General features: G+C 42.7%; 1 protein-coding gene across 1 annotated transcript in view; it reads left to right on the top strand.

Moving 5' to 3' along the window:
• Positions 1 to 26,334, top strand: part of kif26b (kinesin family member 26B) — a 75,103-nt gene extending 48,769 nt beyond the window's left edge. The window contains exons 6-28 of the mRNA XM_022741735.1: positions 2,817 to 3,032; positions 3,454 to 3,547; positions 6,850 to 6,995; positions 7,234 to 7,350; positions 8,522 to 8,708; positions 10,049 to 10,244; positions 12,974 to 13,145; positions 13,838 to 14,176; positions 14,270 to 14,446; positions 14,987 to 15,125; positions 15,379 to 15,583; positions 15,767 to 15,844; positions 15,997 to 16,124; positions 16,904 to 17,083; positions 17,266 to 17,573; positions 17,742 to 18,420; positions 18,501 to 19,444; positions 19,688 to 19,932; positions 20,131 to 20,286; positions 20,417 to 20,631; positions 23,681 to 23,949; positions 24,917 to 25,067; positions 26,034 to 26,334. Coding sequence (XP_022597456.1) covers positions 2,817 to 3,032; positions 3,454 to 3,547; positions 6,850 to 6,995; positions 7,234 to 7,350; positions 8,522 to 8,708; positions 10,049 to 10,244; positions 12,974 to 13,145; positions 13,838 to 14,176; positions 14,270 to 14,446; positions 14,987 to 15,125; positions 15,379 to 15,583; positions 15,767 to 15,844; positions 15,997 to 16,124; positions 16,904 to 17,083; positions 17,266 to 17,573; positions 17,742 to 18,420; positions 18,501 to 19,444; positions 19,688 to 19,932; positions 20,131 to 20,286; positions 20,417 to 20,631; positions 23,681 to 23,949; positions 24,917 to 25,067; positions 26,034 to 26,182 — 5,490 coding nt within the window. The 3' untranslated portion in view covers positions 26,183 to 26,334. The remainder of the gene's footprint in view (positions 1 to 2,816; positions 3,033 to 3,453; positions 3,548 to 6,849; positions 6,996 to 7,233; positions 7,351 to 8,521; positions 8,709 to 10,048; positions 10,245 to 12,973; positions 13,146 to 13,837; positions 14,177 to 14,269; positions 14,447 to 14,986; positions 15,126 to 15,378; positions 15,584 to 15,766; positions 15,845 to 15,996; positions 16,125 to 16,903; positions 17,084 to 17,265; positions 17,574 to 17,741; positions 18,421 to 18,500; positions 19,445 to 19,687; positions 19,933 to 20,130; positions 20,287 to 20,416; positions 20,632 to 23,680; positions 23,950 to 24,916; positions 25,068 to 26,033) is intronic.
• Positions 26,335 to 26,707: the final 373 nt, after the last annotated feature.

Here is a 26,707-nt window from a genome sequence, read left to right as displayed (position 1 = left end):
GTGGAGGATAATTAATTAATAATCCAATTTACTTGAGATCAAAGTAAAGCTCAAACATGAGGATACTATGTTGTATATTTACAGCATTTGACAAACACTATATTTTTCATTAGTTTTCTTCCTTGTTTCTAACTTTATTTTTATTTCTGATCACATCCCTGCTCACAGCTAATAGATCTGAAAGTGAATAAATATATAATTTAAATCATTAACAGTCTTTCTTCTATTCTTTGAATGCTCTACCTCAGAGCGCAGTGGGGTTTGGAGTGTTTTGGGATCACCATGCGATTCGTAATCCCAAGGTGGTGTTTAATGGGAAGTGCAGTATAGAATCACACTTCAGACGAGGATTCATCTCTGCTAACAACAAGAAACAGACAAAAGATCTCTCCTCCTCTCTCCTTCCCTCTTAGGAGACACATAAACACAGCAGTCTTTTCATCTAACCCGCACCTCCGGGCCCTGACGACATAAATTCCTACCTTGTTTAGATAACACCTGGTATGACACTCGTAAAAATAGATTTCACACATCTTTTTTTATAGTATAACCCTTTATGTACCCTGTTAAGTCAGATCAAGTTAACATACCATTAGTAGTGTAGTATAGCTGAGATTATCCTGCTGATTGCTAATTTTCTTGCAGAAATACTTAAGTAGTCTCACTTTATTATCTATATATCCATCCATCTTTTGATTTTATATACCACATTTGTCCTTTTCAAGGTCTAGAGGTCTAATGCCTATCCCAGAATGCACTGGGAAAAGGTAGGGTACACACAGATACTGCACCCTCATTTAAAGTTTGGGATGTGGTCCATACATGAAGGTGTCAGCTTGCAATTTCTCTCCATATGGTACTGAGTCTCACAGAGGCCAAAACTAATGGTGCACTTGTGAAGTTTCTGTCGACTCATAACGTCAAGAGTGTAAGGATGAGAAAATGCATATCCTCTGCCTGTCAGTCTGTATATGTATACTGTCAGCTCCTATGCTCTTTATTAGACATCCAGTTCTTTGCATCTGTCATGCCTTAAACCGTCTTGTCCAAAAAAATCTATGTGTTGTGCACCGTCAGTTTTCAAAGCTGGAGCCAATTTACCATGAAGTTCCACTGAGACGGATTTTCACAGTCTAGTCATCATTCATGTTAGAGTGCAAAATCTGAGCTTGTTGCATCCTTGTTTTTACATTTTTACCTTGCATATCCACATGTGCTTTCAGGCTTGTGACTCTGCCTCTCTTGACCCTTTCGATGTACATTTCCCTGTTAATAGCATTAGATTTCTACTTTTGGAAGAGCACAGTAGTGAAATATGATATTTTATTGCTTGTTTAAGATTTGGCTAGGTGCAACAACATGCAATAAATGCAAGGCACACTGGAAATAATGGTTTTCTAAGGTGAGGTCAAGGTAGCTATACTAGTAACTGACCTGGCCTTTTTTGACTAAATAGTCCTGCAGGAATTTAAAGCCTAAATTAGAATTGGACCAATAATGGAATAAAAAACATCTGTGTGGATTGAAACATAATTCTCACATGTGTCAAGACAAGACAGAGACATCACAGGGCAACTGTGGTATTTGACTCGATGTTAGAAAGGAGATATGCAAGGGTGTGAAGGGAAATTAAGGATGACAGAAAAGACAAAATCTGTCTTTAAAGTCGAGTATAACTCTTTAAGGTAAATAAACTGAGATACTTGATGACTGTCCCCACACAGTTCAGAATCCCTCCACTGACACAGTAGCTGTGGTGTGGCCTTTCTCCCAGTTGTCAGAGGGTAAAATCTGGAATAAATCTTTTGGATAATGCTGTGGTGTGTAGCAAGATGAAAGATTTAGGGGAAAAACGTGGAAAGAGAGATAGTCTGAATCAGTGACATAGGCAGTGATCAAACGAGCAATAGAGACGAAGACTAATTCACCCAGATGAGCTAATGCAGGAGACAGAGAACAATAATAGACAGCTAGAAAGTCCTTCAAACTTTTAAACGTCTTTAACTAACAGAGAGAAGGTTGTTTATGTGTTAAAATGTTCTGGAGCGCACTCAGATTTGATGACGCAGCGTTTTGCTTTCTCTGATATCAAAGAAAACAACAGCAGCTGTCAGGCGGTAATTTGTGGCTGCTAACACTTTGTGACAGGAGTGGGAGGAAAGGAGTAGCGAGAGGTGGAGAGAAAGCTAAAACAGGATTCCAGCACTTCAGGCTTTTGATGTGTGGCAGTGAGCTGAAGGTAGAGACGGTGGGTGAGGAGAGAAAAAGGAAGGGATTTAGGATAGAGGGAGAAAGAGATAACGAAAGAGTGATGGGTAAAAGAGGAGAGGGGAGAAGGGAGGGAGACACACTTAGGGTAAATGAGGTGATGAGAGAGGGAGAGCATGTAGATACTCGTGTAAGAAGTAAAAAGCTTAATGTTGTGGCTCTTCGGGAGTCTTGTCGCAGCTAAGGTGCAGATATGTTCAAATGCCTTCTAGCAACAATCCTTCAGAAAATTCAAATCTGTTCATACTATAAAGTTGGGAAACTTTCAAAGTGAGGAAGATATGCATAAACAGCAAGAGCAGACTACACATCCCGTCAGGGTGCTACACACAATGTTTGATAGACAAATGATTTCTGAGGAACTGCAAAGACGAAGCTGAATTTTTAAAATAGCATCAATCTTGCCAACTGCAGTGTGACTTTTAGCTGGAGGGCTATTTGTATTTGTGAATGTATGTGTGTGTCCTGATTACAGTCTTATGTCACTGGTTTCTATAGTAACAGATCAAAAGTAATCAAAGTATCTGTTTCCTGTGTCTTACCCTCAGGTGAAAGTGATGGTGCGTGTGTGTCCAGTGTCTCAGTTGGATGCAGCCGAGTCCAGCTCCTTCCTTAAAGTGGATCCCAGGAAGAAGCAAATCACCATCATGGACCCTTCAGCCAATCAGACACCAAACGCTGCTTCCCAGAAAAGGGTGGGAGCCAATCAGGTCCCCCCGAAGATGTTCACATTTGATGCCGCGTTCCCTCCTGATGCTTCACAGGTAAGAGAAAAGATTGTGATTTTACAGAACAAAGGATGTGGATGTGATTTAGATATAAAACCTGTCATGAGATCACACTAAGAGACAAGGTTTTCCTAAAAAATAAAAATGAAAAAATTAGGTTAAGTATTTACAAACTGGTGACAAACTGGCTCCCCATATTCTACTTTTTTAAGTACTTTTAGATTGTTTGTGACTCAAATGTAAAAACCTTTCATGGTTCACCATAAAAACAGCTAAGTTAGATTTGACAGCCAGTGTCGTACTACTGCTCAAACATTTAGAAATGGTTGAAATGGTTTATACAAAAGGCAAAAACACAACTCAAGTTCTCAAATGGTAGCTATGTGTAGCTATATGTTTTCTTTACCTTCTTCCTACATCTCCCTCCATTTCTCTCTCTCTGTCTGCCTGTTGCTAGGCGGAGGTGTGTGCGGGAACGGTTGCCGAGGTGATTCAGTCGGTGGTGAATGGAGCAGATGGCTGTGTCTTCTGCTTTGGACACTCCAAGCTGGGTAACACTCTCACACACATGTACACAGGCTAGAAAATCAGAGCGTGTGCAGCTTGTGAATAATCTTTAGTGTTTGTGTGTGTGTGTGTGTCTGACCGTCAGTGTGTCAGTCTTTCACTTGGCTGTCTCTCCACTGGCCCTCATCTACCAGAGAGAGAAAGAAGAGGATTAGTGTCTACTGAAGCTGAAAGCATTCTCAGTCTGCTCTGTCTGTGTTTCTGTCTTCCTTTCTGTCGCTCTAATCCCTCTGAAGCTGGGTTTTTAGAGAAGCTGTCTTAAAAAGGGTCAGGACCTCTCACTGCACACTGCAACATGTCTGAACCCATACACAGGCAGTGTCACAAAGACCCACCACACACACACACACACACACAGACACACACACACACACACACACGCGTGCGCGCTGTCATGTTCTTCAGCTCTGGGTCAACCCCTGTTGTGTTTATCCCTGTACATGGAAGCAGCATTATCCTTCTTGGCTTGTGATCTTCATACATCCAGGCAGAGTTTGTAAGTCTCCTTGAACTGCTGGCAGAGTTAAAATGCTGTAGTTCAGCAGGGAACACTTCAGTGTTAATGGTTGAGCCATTTACTGGATCAAACAGCGATGACGTTTCCTGTATAAACCAACATGCAAACCACTGTGCTTCCGTGTTGTGCTGCAGGGAATTTGTCCCTTGCCAAATCTGTAGTTAAACAAAACTAAACTCATTTCTAGATGTGTCATAGTTTTGGTCTATCTCATGAGGCAGTCTTCAGTTAAAGGATTTTTCAGTAATTTTTTCTTTTATTACAACATGGGTCTAATTTTTGTTTCCATTTACATTGCCAATTACATTGAACTCATTAGAGTAATTGCTGAAAATGAGAACACAGCAACGTTGCTACAACAAGGTTCGATGGAGCAAGAAAACATGAGCAGTCAGACAATCGACTGTAAACAAGCAGCAGTTTAGACAGATCAACTTAAGTTTAGATAATACTTCAGGCTTACCTCTGTGAACTGCAACGTCTGGCTGGAGACCTTTGTTCTATGTCATTCTCCACCTGTCCCTCCACTTGTTTTCTGTCATGTCTCTGCTGTACACTCCATGCTTCGTATTTTCTCCAATAAAAGGCACTTAAAATACTGAAGTACGCAGATCTATAATGTCAGTAATAATCCCTCATTGCATAGAGGATGAAAATATGAAATATGAAAATAAGTTCAAAGTTGTAATGACAAGAGATCTATATTTTTTTAGGCTCTGACACATATGCAAACCAGAATACTAAAGAGTAGGCACATAGCAGAACCTGCCCCCCGCTCCCCCCAGTAGATACAGGTAGGACAGATCAAACCAGCAGATGCACATACAATCACCACAGCTCTCCCAAGACACAAGCCCAACATGGTGTACACACCAGACAGCATGTCGAGATCAGTCTTTCGCATCTCACCATGTTTACATGTTTTCATTCAACTGTCAAATACTGACACATTAAAAAGGCCTACTGTGTCATGATTCATGATTGGACTGGAACCAATATGCCTAACACGCCCCAAAAACAGACCTCTAATTGTCTGTGTTTGATTATGTTCGATGATACAACTGAGTGTTAAGGCTTTGATACCGCAAGTGCTTTTATATAATTGAGAAATCCATCAAAGACAGTTTGCTCTTTCAATCAATTTTATTGTTATATTAATGCTATGGAGCAGTCCTGACCTTGCTGGTTTCAGTTTAAATGGCTGCTGCTGTAGTAGCAGATGAGATAATTCTTTGTGATATAGCTCACCTAGGGCCATGGATCTTAATGAGGCTGCGTTATAACAGCATTACCTTTTTTCTAATTAAAATGGGGAAAGTAACACATGAGCATTTATCTTCAACTCTGTGGCCCTTGGCTGTAGACACATACTGTATGTGGGACTCAGACACAGATAAGTCTACTCATGTACACACGTGCACACTCTCACAATGAGTACGTTTTTCATTAAATAGGAAAATTAAATAAAAGTCCAAATTATACAGAAAATAAATGTATGAACTTCAGGAATGTAATTGAATCCTCTGGCTTTAAAGCACAGTTAATAGATTTTAGTATCGGTTATTGGATTATTGGCCTCGAATGGATCATCTTTTAGTAATGATGAGTGTGCGTGTGCGTGTCTGTGTGTGTGTCTCTGTGTGCATGCATGTGTCTTTGAACTCATGATACAGTGCTGCCTTGTTCTCTCACACTTTCTCACTCCGATCACTTTGTCTCTGACAGCATCGGCAGCTCTGCTTGATGAGACCAATTACTGGAAATATACATCAACCACACAGACACGGACACACACACACACACGCACACTGCTTTATTGCCTTTAGCGTAGCATCACTATGTTGCAGTGTGGTGTTAGTCAGTGGAGCAGTCAGCTAGCTGACTATGTCTTGACAGCCTGTGGTAGGAAGAGAAGGAAAGAGAAGGAAACAACTACACATATCCTCACAACGATGTGTAATTTAAGACTCTCGCATACACACAGGCCTGGAAGGGGAAGAGAGAGAAAGGAGGGTTGTTGAAGTGATCTGCGGTTGTGATAGTGACACTACATAGAGCCATTATGACTGAGGGAGTCCATCTGATTTGTTAAGTGAAAAGAAATCAACTCGTAAAGCAGTTAAATAAATGTAAATGGCCCAGTGTTGCTTTTAAACAAGTTCTTTGAATGTAGCTGATCACCACATGTTGTATGATGATGTAAACACATGGTCTAAACCTTTTCTGACTAAATGCAACCCTTCTGGCTGAGTGTGTTTACTATTTCACCTCGAGGTTTTAAAATGTTTTCTGACAAATCATGAAATCTGCATCTTTGTTTTGACAGTAAGTCTAATCGCTCCAGGAAATACTGAGGGAGAACAATGTAAAATTACAGTGTAGCTGACAACCTCCCCTCCATCCCTATCTCAGAACAAATCACACACATTTCTGAGCCCTGCATCACAGGAGTCAGGCTTTTGATGTCCTCTGTCTTTGTATAAGCGGTTGTGTCAGTGTGATTGTATGACATGTGGCTTTGTGTTGGTGTGTGTTTGATCTCCAACTCGAGCAGGTGTGTGTGTGTGTGTGTGTAGAGGGTGTAATCATCATCTTGTGATGAATAATGAGAGATCTGGATGCTCCATGTGCACATTCATGTTCAAACACATACATTTCACACACACACACCTATTCATACAAAGTAGTTTTTTCATGTCTTTTTTGGTGATATCCAATTGTTATCTTTTCCCCCTTCCCCTATTTTGACTTCCTGTCTGTCTCTTCCAGGTAAATCCTACACAATGATTGGCCGTGATGACTCTCTTCAGACTCTGGGTATAATCCCCTGTGCCATCTCCTGGTTGTTTAAACTCATCAATGAGAGAAAGGAGAAAACAGGAGCACGCTTCTCTGTTCGTGTCTCTGCAGTCGAGGTCAGTGCTGTCGATGAGACCTCAATTTGACACGTTGCCGCCAGTGTTAAACAGGTGCCATTACTGATACAGACAATGACAGGAGACTCTTTTCTAAGAAGTAATGGCAATAGATAGCTGCAGTGCTATCAGTGTAGTGTTATCATGACATCTGTTTCCTATAACTGTAATATCTGTTGACTGTTCATATGTGTGTGTGTGTGTGTGTGTGTGTGTGTGTGTGTGTGTGTGTGTGTAGGTTTGGGGAAAAGAGGAGAACCTTAAGGACTTGCTGTCTGAAGTGGCTACAGGCAGCTTACAGGATGGACAGTCACCTGGAGTGTATCTGTGTGAGGACCCCATCTGTGGCATGCAGGTACACACACATGCACACACACGTGCACATATTTACACACATTGTTTATGAACAGCCTCAGGCCTTGTATCAATATGTTTTACCTTTGTCTTTTTAGCCACAGGCAGTTCTCTGTTGTCTTAGCTACTGTGGGATGTGCACGCGCATACACACACACACACACACACACACACACACACACACACACACACACACACACACACACACACACACACACACACACACACACACACACACACTACACACACACACTTTGTAGCAGCAGATACATTATAAGAGGTTTAGTATTCTATTAGTCTTTTTATCTAAAAATGCACTAGGCATTTATTAAAATAGCTCATTGGTGCAATGTTGGTGCGACTTCTGACTGGCTGAGAAAGAAATATGGTGTCTAGTGCAAAAATCTTGAGGACATGAACGAAAATGGAAGAATAACTTGAACTCTCAAAAATACAATGTCTTTGTTGACTTAATTAGAATTGCTACACAATCCACTTTGATGAGCAAGATTCAGACAACAAAAGGCACAACATTAAATGATCACCATCATAATTATTTTTATATTACTATCATTATCATTCACTTTAAGATAACTATCTTTTCTACGTATCATGTAGATGAGTGCCAAAAACATGACGGAGGGTGAGCTCTGTGTGTGTGTGTGTGTGTGTGTGTGTGTGTGTGTGTGTGTGTGTGTGTGTGTGTGTGTGTGTGTGTGTGTGTGTGTGTTTGGAGCTGCAGTTATATGTTTATAGGATTACAAAGTCTGATACAAGCACATCTGTGTAATCCTTAACTAATCTGACATAATCTCATCAGTAATGATATGCTGTAGTGCCACACACACACACACTCTCTCTCTCTCTCTCTCTTTCTCTCTCTCTCTCTCTCTCTCCCTTGCTAGCCTCACTCATCTCTGCTTCCCTCTATCTATTTACCTGCAGGCAAATTAGAAATGCTTTATTAGAATATACCAATCTGTCCTCTTAGTACACAATATTATCAGTGTTTGGAAACTTGGTAGGTAAACCGAGACCACCCCAGATTAGATTAAGTGGTATTTTCCCCCCTGCCTGGCTCTCTGTCCTCTGGCCACTTGTTACTAATTTCTTATCATGCCTATAAAAGTACAATAATCGCACTATTTTCTTTCTTCCCTCAAATTTTTCAGCTTCAGAACCAGTCTGAACTGCGTGCTCCGACCCCAGAGAAGGCAGCCTGGTTTCTGGATGCAGCCATAGCAGCTCGCCACAGCAGCCAACGCCCCAACACCACCGAAGAAGAACATAGGAACTCACACATGCTGTTCACATTACACATATACCAGTATCGTATGGAAAAGACAGGAAAAGGAGGAAGTAAGTGCTGTTTGTTCCAACACTGTTATTACTGTTATTACTGTTATTACTGATGCCAGTTCTTCTAATGTAATTGTCCACAATAAGACTTAACAACAACAACAACAATTACAGCTACTGTGCTTCTACTGGCGCAGACTATTAGCACTGTTGTTATCATATCGCACATTTCCTGCTGTGAGTCTCCCAGATAATCGTAGCAGGATAAAGGCAGACACAAACATGCTGCTGCTATTAATATAATGCTTCACCACATGTGGGACGACACAAAGAGTGGGTGTAAACAATGATAGACAGATCAATCTATTCACCAATCGTCACCATGGATAAACAGAGACCTTAAGCATGAGAATTCTTGACAGAGTTGTAGACATACCTATCACAGACTGTATGATCCCTTTATAAAATCCTGTGTTTAGATTAATTCACAGTCATATCACACACTCGCTCATGTCTATATAAATAACTAGGTGATAATGTAGGGGTAGTGTGGACTTCTTTGTGCGTGACAGTGTGTTTGACAAAGAGAGACTGTGACAGATGTCTTCCCTAAATATCATTGATAATAATTAGTTTCAGTGTGTATACACTGTGTGTGTGTTGTATGTGTGTGTGTGTGTCTGTGTGTCTGTGTGTGTGAGAGAGAGAGAGGGGAAGAGAGAGAGGGAGAGAATGTACTTGTGAGTATGAGAGAGGCAGAGATATCACATGCAGGCAATGTGTATGTTTAAGGATGACATAAACAAAGTAATGTTGGAACAGGCACTGTTTTTACAGCTATGCCTGCTCACACACTGTAAGTACAATTTTTAACAGTCCTAACCTTTAGAAAACTAAGATTCCCATTATGTTGCTCCAGAATTCATAAAGACAACTTCACCTGCAACCTTTGTTAATGTTCATTCTTATGATTAATTCAGGATATTTGAGGACTACATTCAATATTTGGATGAACTTACTTCTGTAGACATTGTGTATTAATTGATAATGACTTTGACTTGCTAAATTACTATATATACAGTATACTGTAATGCTAATGCATACTTGGTTATGGATATTTATCTATATTCATATTCATGAATATTGATGCTTGAAATAACAATTGTGAGGAGATCAATACATCTGCTGCTTCAGAAGTATTGTTGGTTTTATCGGATCATTCAGACTAATGGGTGCTTCTTACCTCATGCATCAACCAACCTCTGTCTTGACCTCTTTTAAAAAATGAAATAGGTAGGAAATTTATGGTAAAGACTGAAACATGAGTATGTTTCTTACACTTACCCCCCTTCCATCCTCTGTCATTCCTTTTCCTCCCAACATTTTTTCCACTTTGCTAGTGTCAGGAGGTCGCAGTCGCCTCCATTTGTTGGACCTGGGCAGCTGTGATGTCAAAGTACTTGGGGGAGGAGGAGGAGGAGGCGGGAAGAGCAGGGAGACCTCTTCACCCAGCTCGGCGCCTCTGTGCCTTTCTTTATCCGCCCTTGGCAACGTGATCCTGGCCCTGGTCAACGGGAGCAAACACATCCCATACAAGTAGGGAGTGTACAAGTGGTGTGTGCAGGTGTTTGTGTGTGTGTGTGTGAGAGGAGAGGAGAGGAGAGGAGAGGAGAGGAGAGGAGAGGAGAGGAGACGAGAGGAGACAAGAGGAGAGGAGGTGAGAGGAGACAAGAGGAGAGGAGAGGAGAGGAAAAGAAAAGAGAGGAGAATGTGTGAAGATGTGTTGAATAAAGTAAGAAAAAGAAATTGTAGCCAAAATCGGAGAAGAGAATATGAGAGGTCCAATTTGGCAAAAGAAGTGTGGAGAGGAGTGATGGGTAAGTATAGGAGGATAGCAGGATGTTTTGGAGCTGGAGGAGAAGAAGAAAAGAAAGCAGCCATCAGATCTCTTAAGTTGCTTCAGGTTTTGGGGACTTAATGTTATAAACAACAACAGCTGCTGTTACATATTCATCACATTCATTTTGCTGGTTAAATGACTGGCAACGAGAGCAAAGGGGAGAGAGGGGGGAGAGATGGAGCGATAATACGGACTGAGACTGAAAACAAAGCTAATGGTAATGCTGGCAGAAAGTAATAATACATGTAATGGAAAAAAATTCATAATTGCTGTTTAGTATGCACATGCAGTATACAGTATATACAGTATACAGACCAATCTGTAAATGTCCCCATTCTACCTTTCCCTTGAGTTAATTCCTCTTTTCTTTCCTCCTTTCTCTTTGCTCTGCCACTCTCCTTAAGGCTGTGCAGCTCTATACTCCTCGCTGGGTTAATTTAATCAGCAGCTTTTGCATTTACATTGCAAAACAACCTGCAACCCAACACTGAAGCTGTAAGCAAAGCTATGCTGAGTCTGGTTTGGCACTGGTGACTCAGACTGTTGTCAGACTGTGAGGGGATTTGGACAGGTTTTATAATAGATGCTTCAGTACATCCAAGAGCTGAGTGCAAGTCTGTAACATAGCAGTCACCTCAGAATCACAAATCACTGAGCAGAAATGTGTTAAAATCCAGCTACAGTCCAAGAATTCTGCTCCCTTCATTTCATCACAGTTAAATGAGGAGTTTTTCTCCCAGCGCTTCACTACTTTTAGTAATAGGGTCTGATCCTGTTCTCATCCAGGCCCCAGTCCTGCTCCAGTGCTGTTGCCGGGTAACCAATGACTGTATGCCAGTTGATCAGTCGACTGTTGGACCCTGTCATGTATTTGTAGCTTCCCAAAGAGGCAGACAGTCTCTGTTGTCACCACAAAATCAACACTATGGCTCTTGCAAGAATCCGAGCATCTCAGTGTGATCCCAAACTGCCAACTGTCTTGCAGGTCCCATGTTTCAGCCACAACATACTCATGTAGATTTAAATGCTAATCACAGATTCACTAAATGCCAACCCTCCTCATAAGGGACTCAGTACAGCGCCTTGTCCAAAATCAGACCACTTCCCATCTGGTTTGCCATCTCTCTCTCCTGGCAGAGCCCCCCTTTAGTCATAAAGCTCCCTGCGTTTTTTATTGATGTCACTCTATCAGCACACTTCAGGGACACAGTCAATTTTTCAGTACTCCAATATCCAGTCTGACAATTGCAGTCCTTGATATTAGCAAGATAAGTATAGAAATTCCAGTGCTCTTTAGGAATTTCTAGATTATCTTAATTTGTTCAGTCATACCTAAGTACAAATCTGCAAGCAAACAACATGTTTTGCTTTGCGTCTACTTCATGGTCACTCTTTAATATCAGCTTCCTGTAATGATGGTGATCTAGGAATTTGGAAGCTGCGTTCATTATAGGCTAGTTTTAGTAGACAGCATCATGTTACATACATTAGTCCTCGCTAGTAGATCTGAGGTAATAAATCCAGCACAGGCTGAAGTGCAAGGTCTAATCCAACATCTTTAGCACTTGAATTAACATGCAAATGAATAGTTCATGAGTCATGAATTTACCTACATTAATCTCAGGGAGAGATATAGAGATAGCTCGAGAGGGAAAGAGGAAGCCTGAGGCAGCAAACTGAGAAAGAGGAAGAAAGAGGAGAGGAGACGAGAAAAGAGGAAGAGAGCATTGATGAGAAAGAGGAGGTCAAGATAGGAGTGTGTGCATGCGTATGTGTGTTTATGTGCATGTGAATGTACACATATGTGTGTGAGACATGCCTGCAGGCTGTGTTTTTAGAAAAGGGGGACAGCAGCATGAGGTATTGGGCCACAGAGGAGCTGTGTTCACTGTCAGCCTGCAGGCCTGAGCACACACATGCACACACACACATACACACACACAAAAGGCTATGAATGATTGCAGTAGCCCACCCAAGAGAAAGTCTTTTCTTAAACACACAGCCTAGTTTTACTTTCCCATCTGCTAGAACAATCTCTCTGGGAGATAGATCATCTCCCAATATTAGACTGCGTAATATCCAGAGTGCCTCTTTTGAGATTTAGTCTTGAATAGCAACCTTTCATGTGTTTTTACAACATTAATCAATAAACATAATCAGTAGTTACCAATAAACTTTGCTTTTTGAATTTTTTAGCTTCATTTATATGAATATGTTAGCTTCATGTGTTCATTATGACATAGACTATTACCATAGCCTCCTTCTTGTCTTGTGACCAAATCGAGCTGTTAATAATCCTTCGTCACATGTCAGACATATGTGGGTGTCTGTTAGAAAATCGTCCAGTTTTGTCGCACGTTTGAGTAACTGTGTGCATTTCCAACCTGTCTTTAGTGCTCACATCTCAGTGTATGTGCGTTACCAGGGACAGCAAGCTGACCATGTTGCTAAGGGAGTCGCTAGGCAACATGAACTGCCGGACCACCATGATTGCTCACATCTCTGCCTCACCCAGAGATTTCTCAGAAACCCTTTCTACCATCCAGATTGCTTCCCGCGTCCTCCGCATGAAAAAGAAGAAAACTAAAGTCACTGTGGTGAGTTTTAATCAAACTTTGATGCTTCATTAAAATTGGGAAATAATTTCTCTTGATATCATACAATTAAAACTTTACATACATTAAGTTCAAGATAAACACAGCTACAGTCAGTGGTAATGTACCGTAGACAGATGCACACATAACTCACTTTTAATCAGTGTCCATGTCATGTCAAAACCTTGGCTTTGCATGAGCCATTACAAGTTGAATTTACTTTAATTTAAATGATGACGCTTTTGTGCTTGATTTCAAAACACCATGTATTTTATCACCTCCCTTTTTCCATCAAAACCACATGTCCAAAGTGCTGCTGACACCTGACACCCTCTCTCACCTTTCACTTCTCACACTCACTTATTTCAAAATTGTTCAGCAGAAGAAAAGGGGGTCAAGTGAGGGCTTCAGGCCTCTAAAAATAAAGCTCCAGCAAGAGAAAACTGAAGTCATGAGATATCTAAAAGTGCCAGTCTGGGATAGAGATGAGAATAATTAAATTGGGTCACTTGGGTAGGGTGCATGTTGGTCGAGGATCTGCATGGATGTCATCCTTTTTTCTCTCCTCTCTATCTTTCCCATCTCACTCCAGAGTGAACTGTCAATTAAAGGCTCTGCAAATCTAAAAAGGGAATATTTTCTCTCTCACCACCCTACTCTGTCTTCACTTCCCCCGTCATCCAATCTCTCCGCAGCAATACACCTCCAGCTCCTCTGGAGGAGAGAGCTCCTGCGAAGAGGGCCGTATGCGTCGTCCTACCCATCTGCGTCCTTTCCATCACCGAGGCGACACCGACTCTGACCTTCCACTGCTGCGACTGTCCAGTGACCCCGACGAGTATTCGAGCAGCGAGCAGTCATGTGACACAGTGATCTATGTTGGCCCGAATGGGGCTGCGGTGTCGGACAGAGAGCTGACAGACAACGAGGGACCACCAGAATTTGTCCCAATTATTCCTGCTTTGCTTCGAGGAAAAACGTCAGAGCAGCATCAAACACAAAGTCAAAGTCAAGCAGCAGGATCCCAGAGCAAGGCAATTTAAATATATTTACAACTACACAGTTTAGACAATCAGCAGCGTTCAGAAGGATACGTATTACATACTGTCTGATTTCTGCTCCAACAGGTGCCGCCTCAGCCAGAGGACCAGCCCAGTGGCCCCTCTCAGCCCCTGCCCCAGCCCTCTCAGTCACTACTTGGGCAGCCGTTGGCCCCTGTCCCGGAGGAAGGAGCCGAGTGCCTGAAGTGCAACACCTTTGCTGAGCTGCAGGAGAGACTGGACTGCATTGATGGCAGCGAGGAGGTAATGAAAATTTTCTGTTCTTTCGTTGTTGTTATTATTCAAGGAAAAAACAACCTAGATTAGGATGCAAATTAGAGAAAGAAAAATTACATTGCTCTGTTAGTGTAATGGGATCTGTATTTGATGATATATTGAAAGTTTGACAGGTTGTTTGACAAGTTGAACACTTTATTCAAATGGAAAATGTTTTTTTCTGTATCTGCTTAACATTTTTGCATGTATCTGAAAAAACCTTTTGCTCGCTGTCAGAATTTGTGTTATTTTCTATATATGTCAAGAAGCATATGATTTCAATTGTTTCACAAAATAATGTATTTGAAAAGGTGTTACCTTATTATTTTAAAGTGTTTGTACAAAACCTTGTTTATTCTCATCCATCACCACTGAAGTTCTCTTGGATAACAGTGTGTTCTTATAACAAAATAAAAGCAACATACGTGGCGACAATTTCCTTTTTCAACATCAAATCAAACTGTTGTATTCTCATATGAAGAATGAAGCCTTTTCATTTTTCAGCTTTCACTATGACCCTTTGTTCAGGTTGCAAAGTTCCCCTTTGAAGAGGTCCCAGCAAACAAACAAGGTGCCAAACAAGAGCCATGTCCATCTTCAGCTGTCTCATCCTCAGCTGCTGCTGTTCCCAGCTCTGCTGCTGTGTTGGATACAGAAGCCAAAACAGGTAAAAGCTTCAATTCGTTTAATACATATGCCGTATATAAATTTTGTATCCCAGTGTCACCCACTTGACCAAAAACTGGCTTTCAATGCTTCCAGTAGTTTTGTAATTCAGCATCAAATCAACATTTCCCTTCTTATTGTTCTTGCAACTCACCTTTGGGTCCTACTTCAGAAACCATTGTTTTGTGCAACATCTCCAGGCTCTGCATGTGCCATAGAAGGTGCTGTGCAGTTCTCCTTCTCCTCAGCAGCAGCAACCTCCAGGAGGAGGACCAATGACCAGCAGCTGCAGGAGATCAAGGAGGTGGTGGAGGAGGCAGAGCTGGCACAGACGATGATCCACAGCCTCGCTCAGAGTTCTGGTTCCTCCATAGTTACTAGTACCAGGAGTGTAACAGGAAGCAGCAGCATCACTTCTAACCCGCTGAATAGGATCAAGGGCTCCCACCTACAAGACAGGTGAGGATAGGTGGTGCTGCTACCCAAAGGAAAAGAAAACAAGAACTGTGAATCTTACTTGGACGGAGCCCTTTTTCTTGCAAATGTTGCTATTAGCCTTTGGAATGTATCTGATTTCAGTTGACATGATGTCTCCTTTGTTGTCTGTCTCTTTTGCAGCCGTGAGAGTCTGAATGTGTGCAGTAACGCTGACGCAAAGACACGCCCACTAGGATCACCACGCCTCGGCATCGCCAGCCTGACCAAAACCTCAGACTACAGGTGGTTTACACATGCATACTGTGTCAATGGGCAATAATGTTGACTGAATAACATCTTCCTTTAATTCAGTTTTAATGAACAGGAGTTGGACATGGCTAATAAACAAAGCACCAAAGACTGACTCCATAATGTCTGATTCTTGTCCTTCTCAGGCCTCCGTCCTCCCCGTCGCAGCGGTGTAAAGTGTATACGCAGAAGGGTGTGATGCCGGCAACACCCCCTCTGTCCTCACACACTCTAGCTCAAGATGGCCAGGCCACAGATGCTTTGACCTCTGACAGTATGCATCTTTTTACATGTTTATACTTTAGGATTATGTTTCTACTGAAAGCCTGAAATACATGTTTGATATTTATGATGACTGAAATTGAAAGTTAACTCTTAAGATAATTTTTTGAATTTCAGTTTTCCCACTTTGTTAATATATATTCTCTTTTTGAAAACTAGATTTAAGGCCAAAATAAACTTTTAGTACTAGTCCATCACATCTATCCACTCTGTATTGGAAATAAAATGATGTTACCTTATATACATAAGTAACTCATTGTTTACATGACTCTTACATTGTTTGTTATATAGTATTTTAAAGAGCCACACACTAAGACATTTCATGGTTATATTTCACTGTGTGTGATTTTACCAGAGACAGTTGCATAGCACTCCAATGTCAACTTGTAATAACACATATCTACATAGATTTGTTCTTTTCATTTAATGTTGTATCCATCTAGATTGAGACAGAGAATAATTCACATCCACACCAATTCTATTATATATCTAGAATTTTCCTTTTTTAACATATTGGTTTTTCTGTAAGTAATGTTATTGCTGTTATATACCAACCCTTCTACAAGGCAATAACAGAGTCTCGTAACTAACTAAAGGCATATTAAAATATAGTCACATACCGAGTGATCTGAGCACAACCAGTGCTTTGAAAGTGGCATCAGAGACTGATCCCAACTTCCTAAATTTACCAGAGCAGGAGTGGGTGCACGTATTCTGCACTTGGAAGACAGAATTAGTAATGACGCCAAATGTGTGTTTCTGATTCTGAAGACAGTTTGGCTGCAGACAGTGGCCGTTCCTCCACAGAGTCCCTGCTGTCCAGGACTTCTCCTGTGGGCATGAGCCCACAAGTGCGAGAGCCAACTCCGTCTCTGTCTGCCAGCCTGGGCTCAGCTGAGACACTATGTGACGATGACGTCCCACCGATACCCATGGACACGCACAAGGACGGTGAGTTGCAGAAAAACAGCTATTTTTACACAAGGAAAGGGTGGTGGTGAGATCCAAAAACAGTTATGAGTCACATTCAAACCCTCAGAATTGTAATGACAAATATGTAACATGAAATACACGTCGGCATCAAGAACAACTAGGAAATGAAGAAATGTCTTTTCTCTCTCCTCCACCTGCAGCCTCGGGACTCGCAGTATCTGTTGGACCTTTCTCGCTTGGGGAGGATGAACTGGTGTACACTGTGGCTTCTGGATGTGAGGAGGACCTTGATGTTGCAGCCCTCATGGAGACTCAGGGCCTAACCTGTCGTCCGACAAGCATCATCAGCTTCAATAGTGAATGTGGCTCTGTCACTGCCCTCCCTTCAGGCGCTCAGCACATCAGCGTCATCACTGCTACTGCTGAGGATGGAGCTGTGGAGGATTATAACATGCCTGCAGGTCTGGCAACAACCACAGGAGTTACAGAGGTTGTTGCCATGGCAGAGGTTAGTGTGACTGCTTTGCATTTACAGTAACAGTAACTCATTTGGTATGTGGGTATGTGTCCTAAAGAAGACTGCAAAAGTAGGACAGATGTAATGTGCTTTAAATTTTATGTTCTTGTCTTTTGGTTTGCAAGATGTCTCATCCGATTGTATGGCTCCCTATTGCAGGTGGCAATGGCCAAGTTGCGGATAGAAGGCGAAGCCTTGGCCACAGTGATGTCTAACTGTGGTTCGCCTGTCTCCTCCTGGATGAGTGATCTGAGCATGGGAAGTGAAGCTGACCAGTCTCTGCACAGCTTCAGCCAGTCCCAGAGCCAGCAAGGGGAGGCCCTGGCTGATCCTGAGCCCAACCAGAGCTTCGGAGTCGAGGGGCTGGGAAGTTATGAAAGTTGTGGCAGCCCGAGAAGAGGGAGTCTGGAGGGAGAGGTGGTGCTGCAAGAGAATGGGAGTGATAAAGGAACTCCGACCAAAGACAGGCTGAGGAAACTGCCTCCTTCTATGGCTAAAACTAACATTCAAATTCTGGCAGGACCTGGTAACCTCTCCCCTTTCAAGACCACGATAAGCATTCACCATTGTGTGGCTGTCAAACCCATCCAGGAACCAGCCATCCTCTCCTCACCTACCAAGACTAGCATAATGAAAGATGCAGGCAAATTTAATGCCCCACTTTTAGCTACTACTTCCAGTGAGATGAGCTTTGAAGACCCCTGGTTGAAGCGCGGCATGGAGGACGGGAGGTGCAGAGAGCTTGTGTGTGAAGCAAAGCCAGAGAAAAGGGAGGTAGACCATTTAAAGAGTCAGGCTGGAGCTGGGACCGGAGACCACCGGAGCTTCTGCAGGGATGGTAAGAAACAATACTGATGTATTCAAAATGAAAGACTTGATCAATTCTAAATTCCTAAAAACTATGAGTGTTTTTTTCAGGTGTGGATCATGGCAGCTGTAGTTCAGGTGGTGAGGTAGTGTCATCTCCAGATTTCTTCAAGAGAGTGGTGGATGGTTGTGAGATGGTCACCGTTGTTGCCCAGGGAGACTGCATGACAAGTATGTACAGCCCAGATATCCACCGTACTGCCAGTCTTCCTCGTGGCTGGCACCGTCTCAACCGACATGATGGCTTAGATAATGGAATTGAGTACCGTAATCTTGGCGTCACCACTTCAACTCCCTGCAGTCCCCGGGCTACACTTGACCGCAGGGGATCAACTGGAAAACAGGGTTTTTTCTCCCACAAGAAGGGGGGGATCCCACCTCTGCCACCGGTACGGAAGTCCAGCCTTGACCAGCGCAACAGGGCAGCCAGCCCTCTCCACCAACCCAGTCATGGAGTCTCGCTGATGGGCAGTTCAGCAGATGATTCAGGGATATCCGGATGTGGCCCCATAGGTGTCACCAGACAACGAGGCTCCAGCATAGACAGCAGTAGACTTTTCAGTGCCAAGTTGGAGCAGCTTGCAAACAGAACCAACTCTCTGGGCCGGGTACACAGCTCCCACAGCGGTTCTCACCACTATGACTGCTTCTCCCTGGAGAGAGGCGAGAGCCTGAGAGGGGGAGGAGGAGGAGTGAGGGGGGACAGCACCATGCCTCGCACTGGGCGCAGCCTCACCCGTGCTGGATCAGTATCTTCTCCTACTGCAAACATGACCAGCCCCAGTTTCAGTGGCAGTCCCGGTCCAAGCAGCGCTCCACAGTCACCTGCCAAAACCAACGGCCAGTCAAAGATCTCGGCTGTCAGTAAGCTGCTGATGACCAGTAGTCCCAAAGGCAGGAGTCTGTCTGCCTCCAGCACCAAGACTCTGAGCTTCTCAACCAAGTCGTTGAGCCAAACTGCCAGCCGCAGCTCCAGCCTTCCTCCTAACGGAAAAGTAAGAATGCTTCTTTACCGTGAATTTACTCACTTTCACCCATTTTAACACCTGTAACCTACATCACTCAGCTCAGTAGAAAAAGCTAGATGAACAACAACTTTTAGACCTTCCTCAGGGTTCCCTTTCACTCTCACACAAGAGGAAACACAGAACACATTTATCAATCAATGCAAACACTTCAAGCCGCGGTGGCCTCCATTTTTCCTGCCATCCACATCAGTCATTTCTCTGTTTCCTCAGCCCCAGAGCTCAGTCCAGAGCCCTTTGCAGCAGCAGCAGCAGCAGCAGGGATCTTCACCTGGATCCTGGTCTACCCAGTCTCTGAGCCGCAGTCGAGGGGGAAGCCTGGCAGCCAAGCTGCCACTCAGGGCTGTCAACGGTCGAATCTCAGAGCTTCTTCAGGGAAGTGCAGGCTCCCGTTCCAGGAGTCATGCCCAGGGAGGAGGCACAGATCCTGGAGAGGAAAGAGGAGTCGCAGGAGCAAGGTTAGTCAGTTTTACTTCATTTTCCATGTAAAATAGCATTATGATGTGCATGTGACAATTTCTAGCTTTTGGACACCATTACTGTGTTATGCAGGAAAAAGATCAATAACATATCTGACATGACAATAAAGAGGTGCAGACAGAGCCAGGCCAGACCATTTGATATTCTGCTGAAAATAAATTCACTTCATTTCGCAGTGGAGGGGGAGCTGGGGCAGGAGGTGGAGGTGGTGGTGGAGCTGGCCTGGGAGAAGAGAGAGCAGCAGTGGTCCAAACGTTGCCCTCTCCCTACAGCAAGATCACAGCCCCCAGAAAACCACACCGATGCAGCAGCGGCCATGCAAGTGACAACAGGTACAAGCCCGAGTTCAACTACAGATGAAAAGTTTTAAATCCTCACACAATATATTTGGTGCTGATGAAACAAACAAAAAAAAACATTTTAACCTGCTATTAAATGCGATCTCATTTTCGACTCTAACAGCAGTGTACTGAGTGGCGAGCTCCCTCCAGCCATGGGGAAGACAGCTTTGTTTTACCACAGTGGGGGCAGCAGTGGCTATGAGAGCATGCTAAGAGACAGCAGCGAGAACACAGGAAGTACCTCCTCCGCTCAGGACTCCCTCAGTGAACACAGCACAGCCACCACCTCCTCCAGACGGAGCTCCAAGAGCAGCAAGAAGAGCAGGAGCAACACGGGTAACAACCTATTTTCCTAAATATTGCTTTCACTCCATTGGACAGAGGTTGACAGAGGCATTGGCTTATTATTGTTTGCAGGCATTTGCCTTAATGACTTGAGCTGCAGTGGAACATCTGAACCTAACTGTGACAAAGCTATATGAATGATCGATATTACACTTAAAACTGCAAATACCCTGCTGCAACAAGAACATAAAGTCAAAATCTGAAATCAAATGAAAAATACATGTATACTTAGCTTCTGTGAATTAATAATATTTGAATGAAGTGATGAATGAATGGACAATACAGACACCAAATGCCAGGACGACATTTGTGTTCAGTTTCTTTTTACACCAATATGCACTTTTTTCTGGCCACTAACCCTAACACACATGTTCAGCATTTGACCGTGACAAGCTCAGCCATGACAAAATGTTAATCAGAAGACTTCCAAAGCTTTGAAAAAGAAATGAAAACCACTAGTCGCTGATAGAAAGAGAGCAAGAGACACTGCTATTAAGAAAATCCATCAAAAAGCACAACGAGAAAGCAATGGGCAGGTAAGGCAAAAGTGAAGAAAGCTGTGGTTGCAGAAGGAGCCAGGTAGGAAAGGTGACCCTGACCAGCCATCTGTGAAATGGTAAAGGGAATCTGCTGGTGTGAGCTGTAATGAATACATATTCACCAGAACACCACACAGACAGCCTGCTAATGTAGCCTCCAATTTACACTCTACTGGTTAACCAAGAGGATGGATATGTGCATAAAACCAGATTGGACAGAGGCAGCTCTTCCCGGTGTGTCTCCGATTATTGATTTAAATGAGAAAAAACCCTTTCCATCCATGCGTGTAGGATGTAACCTCACCTCCTGCCATGCAGCATAAAGTCTGGATTTACTCTCATTTTACTTTGACCACAGCTGATCCTGTGCTTAGAGAGAGCATTCACTACCAAGCTGTCACAAAAAGACACAAAGACAGAAACAAGACAGAAAAGACTGTCTATGTTTGTTGTACATGGAGGTGAAGACAGTAATGGAGTCTGTGTCCAAGATAGATAGACTGTAGATACGACAATGATCCAGGCCCAAATTCAGGCAGAGAGAATATAAATAGTAAGAGGAAGCAAGGACAGATGTGCCACAGACAGAAGCAATGTGTGAAGATATTTGTGCGACCGAAATGTTAATCACATCTCCAGCAGAGTCTCACATTGTGCTTGATTTCCATTAGACTGGATTCACTTGCTCTCTCTCTATTTTTGTTCCGTGTTTCCACCTGGTCTCATCTTTTTCCATCTATTCCTCTCACATTTTCTACCTCATTCATCCAACTCTCTCCCCTTGCACCTTCTCCTCCCTGCAGACCCTCATTCTTTCTCTGTCACCTTATACGCCTCTTCCTACTACATAATGAAATAAATATGTCTCTGCTTGACCCCTCTGTGCTGCACTGGGACCAAAAGACAGCTGCAACCTTATTAAAATTTTCTTTCTCCCTCTATCACACACCTTATCTTTCGATTCCCTGTGAATCTAATAACTCACATTCCTGTCGACATAGCTGGCAATTTCTATGCAAAGCATGTGTGTGCATGTTTGAGTGTGTGTGTTCATCCTAGCGTAGTGGGCAGATTAGAGACTGACCTACAGCTCTTATCTATGAGCTTCATGAAAAGAGACTAAACTTTTTATCTCGATTATCACTCCGTTATCTGTTTCTCGCTCTCTTTCCGCTTTTTCAATCACCTAATACTTCTCTTTTGTTACCTTCTTTCTGCCTCTCTCCAGTGATGATTCGCCCATCTTTTTTTCTCTCCTCTTGCAACCATGATCTATTTCCTCAGCTAATATCCTGCTTTCATGTTCATGTCCTATCTTCCTGTTTTCCCTGATTGCTGATGAAAAGCAAATTGTAAAGCAGGAACCAGCAGTGGTATCCTGTTGAGTTCAAAGACACTTAAGTACTGTATCTGCTGTATACCTGAGGATTGATACATTGACACATGCACAGCTGGAAACAGCTGCTTTTTCTTGTATTACCTTTTACCTCCTGAATGGTCCTATGTAACTGAATGGTGAGAAACACCACTAAGCCATGTGGGCCTACCAATATGTTTTTATTATGTTAAAGGTATAGTTTGACATTTTGGGAAATACTTGCTTCTCTTTCTTGTAGAGTTAGATGAGAAGATCATTTCTGTCATGTGTGTCTGTTTACAATAAGGCTGCAGCCAACAGCCATTAGCTTAGCTTAGCATAAAGACTTGAAACAAAGGGAAACAACTAGCCTGGCTTAAGGCAACAAAATCTGCCTACCAGCACCACTAAATCTCATTAGTTAACATTCCTATCTCATTTGTTTAATCCATACAAAAACTGAAAAGTAAAAGTCTTACTTTTTTGTTGTGTTGAGTGTTTATGTGCCAGACCTTTTCTTGGCCGGACACAGTGACTTTGTGGAGCCTTCTTGCTGTGAAATCGCCAAGCAACCAGCCTGTAATTATACTGCATGGGAGACGCACAAGTAGTATCAGTCCTCTCATGTAACTCTCGGAAAGAAAGAAAACGAGCACACTGAAAAATCAAAACCTATTTCTTTATCGGTATAGACTAAAAAATGAAATTTATTTGGCAATAAAGCCAGTTTTTATTTTGCCAATTATTTGAGCAGAATATCATCTTGATCCAGTTATGTAATTCAGTAGTAGAAATTAAAGCCAACTGAGTATCAAGCTAAGCCATGCTAAAGCAGTTTGCATCATGCACATTTATTTGGTCAGTTGAAGGATAGAGTCTCTCAGTAGATTTAATGAAGAAGAGCCACTGACAAAATCCACAACTCACCACAACGCATTACTCAAAATCAACGTAATGCCAATAGACCAGTATCAGAATAAACATTGAAGAGTGAGGATAATTCATGCTACTTAATGAATGATAAGAGAGTTTAAAGGCTACAGGATATAGTAGCATAGAAAATGTGTTTCAGTGTCTTGAAACATTTTGGTGGTGGTGGGTGTAACACTATTTTTTGTTATCTTCATCTTATTTATTCTTTCAGGCCTCCAGCGTCGTCGTCTGATCCCAGCACTGACCTTGGACTCTTCCTCCTCCTCCTCACCCTCTCACCGTTCCTCCAAACAGGCCATCACTTCCTCTTCTTCCTCCTCCTCCAGCCCAGGTGCCTGCTGGGTAGATGGCCCACTCGGGCCCCCAGCTCCCTCAAACCTCCGGGGCGCGACAGCAACGACCGAAACCTTTGAGATCAAGGTATACGAGATAGATGACGTCGAGCGGCTGCAGAAGAGAAGAGACAAAGGAGGGAGCAAGGTGAGAGGGAGAAAGGAGGGAGGGTGAGGTATGGGTGAGAGGAGGAATATTCAGAAACATGAGTGTCCGTAGTAAAGATACATGTTGTCGGTAAACAAATGTTGATACTGACAAGAGTAAGAGAAAAGGAGGGAGAAAGAGAGAACAATGTTGTGTAGGGGGTTTTTGGAAACAAGAGAGGGAACAAAGAAAGCAGGAAAGAGTTAAAGAAAGGAGGCTGTGTGTGAGGGTATGCGGTGCGGTGGAGGGTGAAGGAGACTGAGGAATGGATGTAGGGAGAGAATTAGAGAAGGCTAAATGCAAAAGAGCAGAAATAGAGGCCCAGTGGCCAAGTGGCATGTTGCACTTGATGTCAATGAAATTGATTTGATGAATAATAGCTGTGGGTCACATTAAAAAGCACTAAGTGTTTCGGTGGACACTGCTGGAGAAGAGGGTGAAGCTGGGGAAGAAAAGAGACACAGGAGGCTCAGGGATCTGAGCTACTGTGTGTGTCAGTGAGGAAGCAGACCTCAGAAAAACCAACAAGTTTAAAAAAACATCAGTAAGGATTTTCACAAAATGAATGAATCAACATTAGCACTACACTCTGTGTGCATAGTGAGTGTTTTTAATAAAAATACATTCTCTTTCCCTCTGTGTCCCTCTAAATTCCTAAGACTTTGCAGAATACATGATACAGACTGAATTTGTTGCAAATAAATGCAAGCATCATTGTGAGGTTTGTGAGAGAGGGGAGAGAAAATCATGAAATATAGATTTTCCCCGCAGCGGCCTTAAGAAGCCACTTAACCCCCGACTGCTCCAGTGAAGCTGCTCAGTGTCCGAATGTGCTCGGCTGCTGTCACACTGGAGTCGATTAGGTGTGAATGTTTAGCAGGCACATGTGTTTCACGACACACTCCCCTGGATAAATAAAGGTGAGTAAAATCCATATCTGTCTGTGTGTCCTCTCTCTGTGCGTCAGGAGGTGGTGTATGTCAGTGCCAAGCTCCGTCTGTTGGAGCACCGCCAGCAGCGGATCAGTGAAGTCAGAGCCAAGTACCAGTGTCTGAAGAAAGAACTGGAGCAAACCAAACAGTACCTGATGCTGGAGCCACACAAATGGACCACTGAGTGTAAGTGTAGCACTGACACATCAGGAGAGGTGTGCGTGCGTGCGTGCGTGCGTGCGTGCGTGCGTGCGTGCGTGCGTGCGTGCGTGCGTGCATGATAGAAAAACAGAGTGACGCCATGGTGTGATTGTTGGATCTTGTTGTGTATTCTGTACTAGTGGTTCTCAACAGGTATAAAACGTTTTTTCATGAGAAAGAAAAACATTGTCCATATTAGAAGCAATCATGCATTTTTTTGCCAATGGTTTTCAGCCTGTTGTTGATATTTTCTTTGTATTCTGAGTGTAAGAGTGGTCCCATCCAATTGCTAATTGAACCAGTGTTCACTCCTGGATAAGACTGGCATTATTCTATATATTTTGTACTGTCAACAAAAGCAATGAAAAGAACAAAGGTAACGATGCATTAGTCTGTATCATTACTTGACACCACACCATGACACACACTTGTGAACTCACTGGTTCCTTCTTAAGACATACATCTTTTAAAATGGGCCTCAAATATATAGTTTCACTTTTTTAGCCATTACTCTAATAGGAGTAAACAGTGTATGGGAACTATTTTCAGCTGTGGACTGACACGAGGTGCTTGACTGAATAGTTATGACAGCAGGACATTGTATGTGAGATTGATTCAAAATAAATGAATATAGTGTGTGTTCATCATAATAAAGGAATATGTCGGCCTGTGCAACAGTGTGGCTGAATGATGTGTTTCAGTTTTTGAACAACAATGGATGCCTGTGACACTGAGGAGTAAGCTATATCAGGTTTTAACTAGGAAGACAATACTAGTTATTTGGATCAATTCATTGATGTTTTTTTTTTTTTTTAACTTGGGATTTGTTTATAATAAGAAAAATATAGAATATCACCAGTTCTATCTGTTGAACTGATTAATTAACCCAAAGTACATACAACAGTATTTTAGCGTGTGACTTTTTTCTCTGCTTCTCTGTCAAATATCCAGTTGAGCTACAGCAGGTCTACGAGGTGGACTCACTGGAGTATTTGGAAGCTCTGGAGACAGTGACGGACAAACTGGAGACCAGAGTCAACTTCTGCAAAGCCCATCTCATGATGATCACCTGCTTCGACGTGTCCTCAAGACATCGGTAGACAGAGGGAGAGAAGGAAAGCAGGAGGACAGAGAGGTAGACACACAGCTGGACTCTATTAGATGTTGATTAATCAAACAAATTTTGAAAATATCTCCTAAGTAAATACATCTCATTGGATGACTGGATAGATGGAGGAGGGGGATACAGGGATGATCCACTTAATTCATCATGTCAGTCATCCTGTGTGTCCAAATGTAAGTCGGCAGAAGGACAGATGGATAGAGAGATGGAGGGATAAAAGGAATGGAGATATCTAACAGGCCAACAGACAGATGAGCTTGTAGATTTTTGTAAACAACCTCAGAAACAGTCACTGAACAGCATCTAATGGACAGGCTACTTTGAATCAGATAAATATGGCTGCCCGAAGGGGCAGACAGATGGTTGCAAGTCTGAAAAAACACATCAAACGTGATCAAGTGACCACATTTTTCCAGAGAACTGAATAATTGGACTGCTGAGAAACCTCTTGGACTCAGTGGAACATTTAGGAATGTATGGAGAGGAAAGAAGAGGAGAGGGG

This window comes from Seriola dumerili, unplaced genomic scaffold, assembly GCF_002260705.1.
Source record: "Seriola dumerili isolate Sdu_G_001 unplaced genomic scaffold, Sdu_1.0 BDQW01000003.1, whole genome shotgun sequence".
Classification (NCBI taxonomy): Eukaryota; Metazoa; Chordata; class Actinopteri; order Carangiformes; family Carangidae; genus Seriola; species Seriola dumerili.
This window is presented reverse-complemented; position numbering and strand designations above follow the sequence as displayed.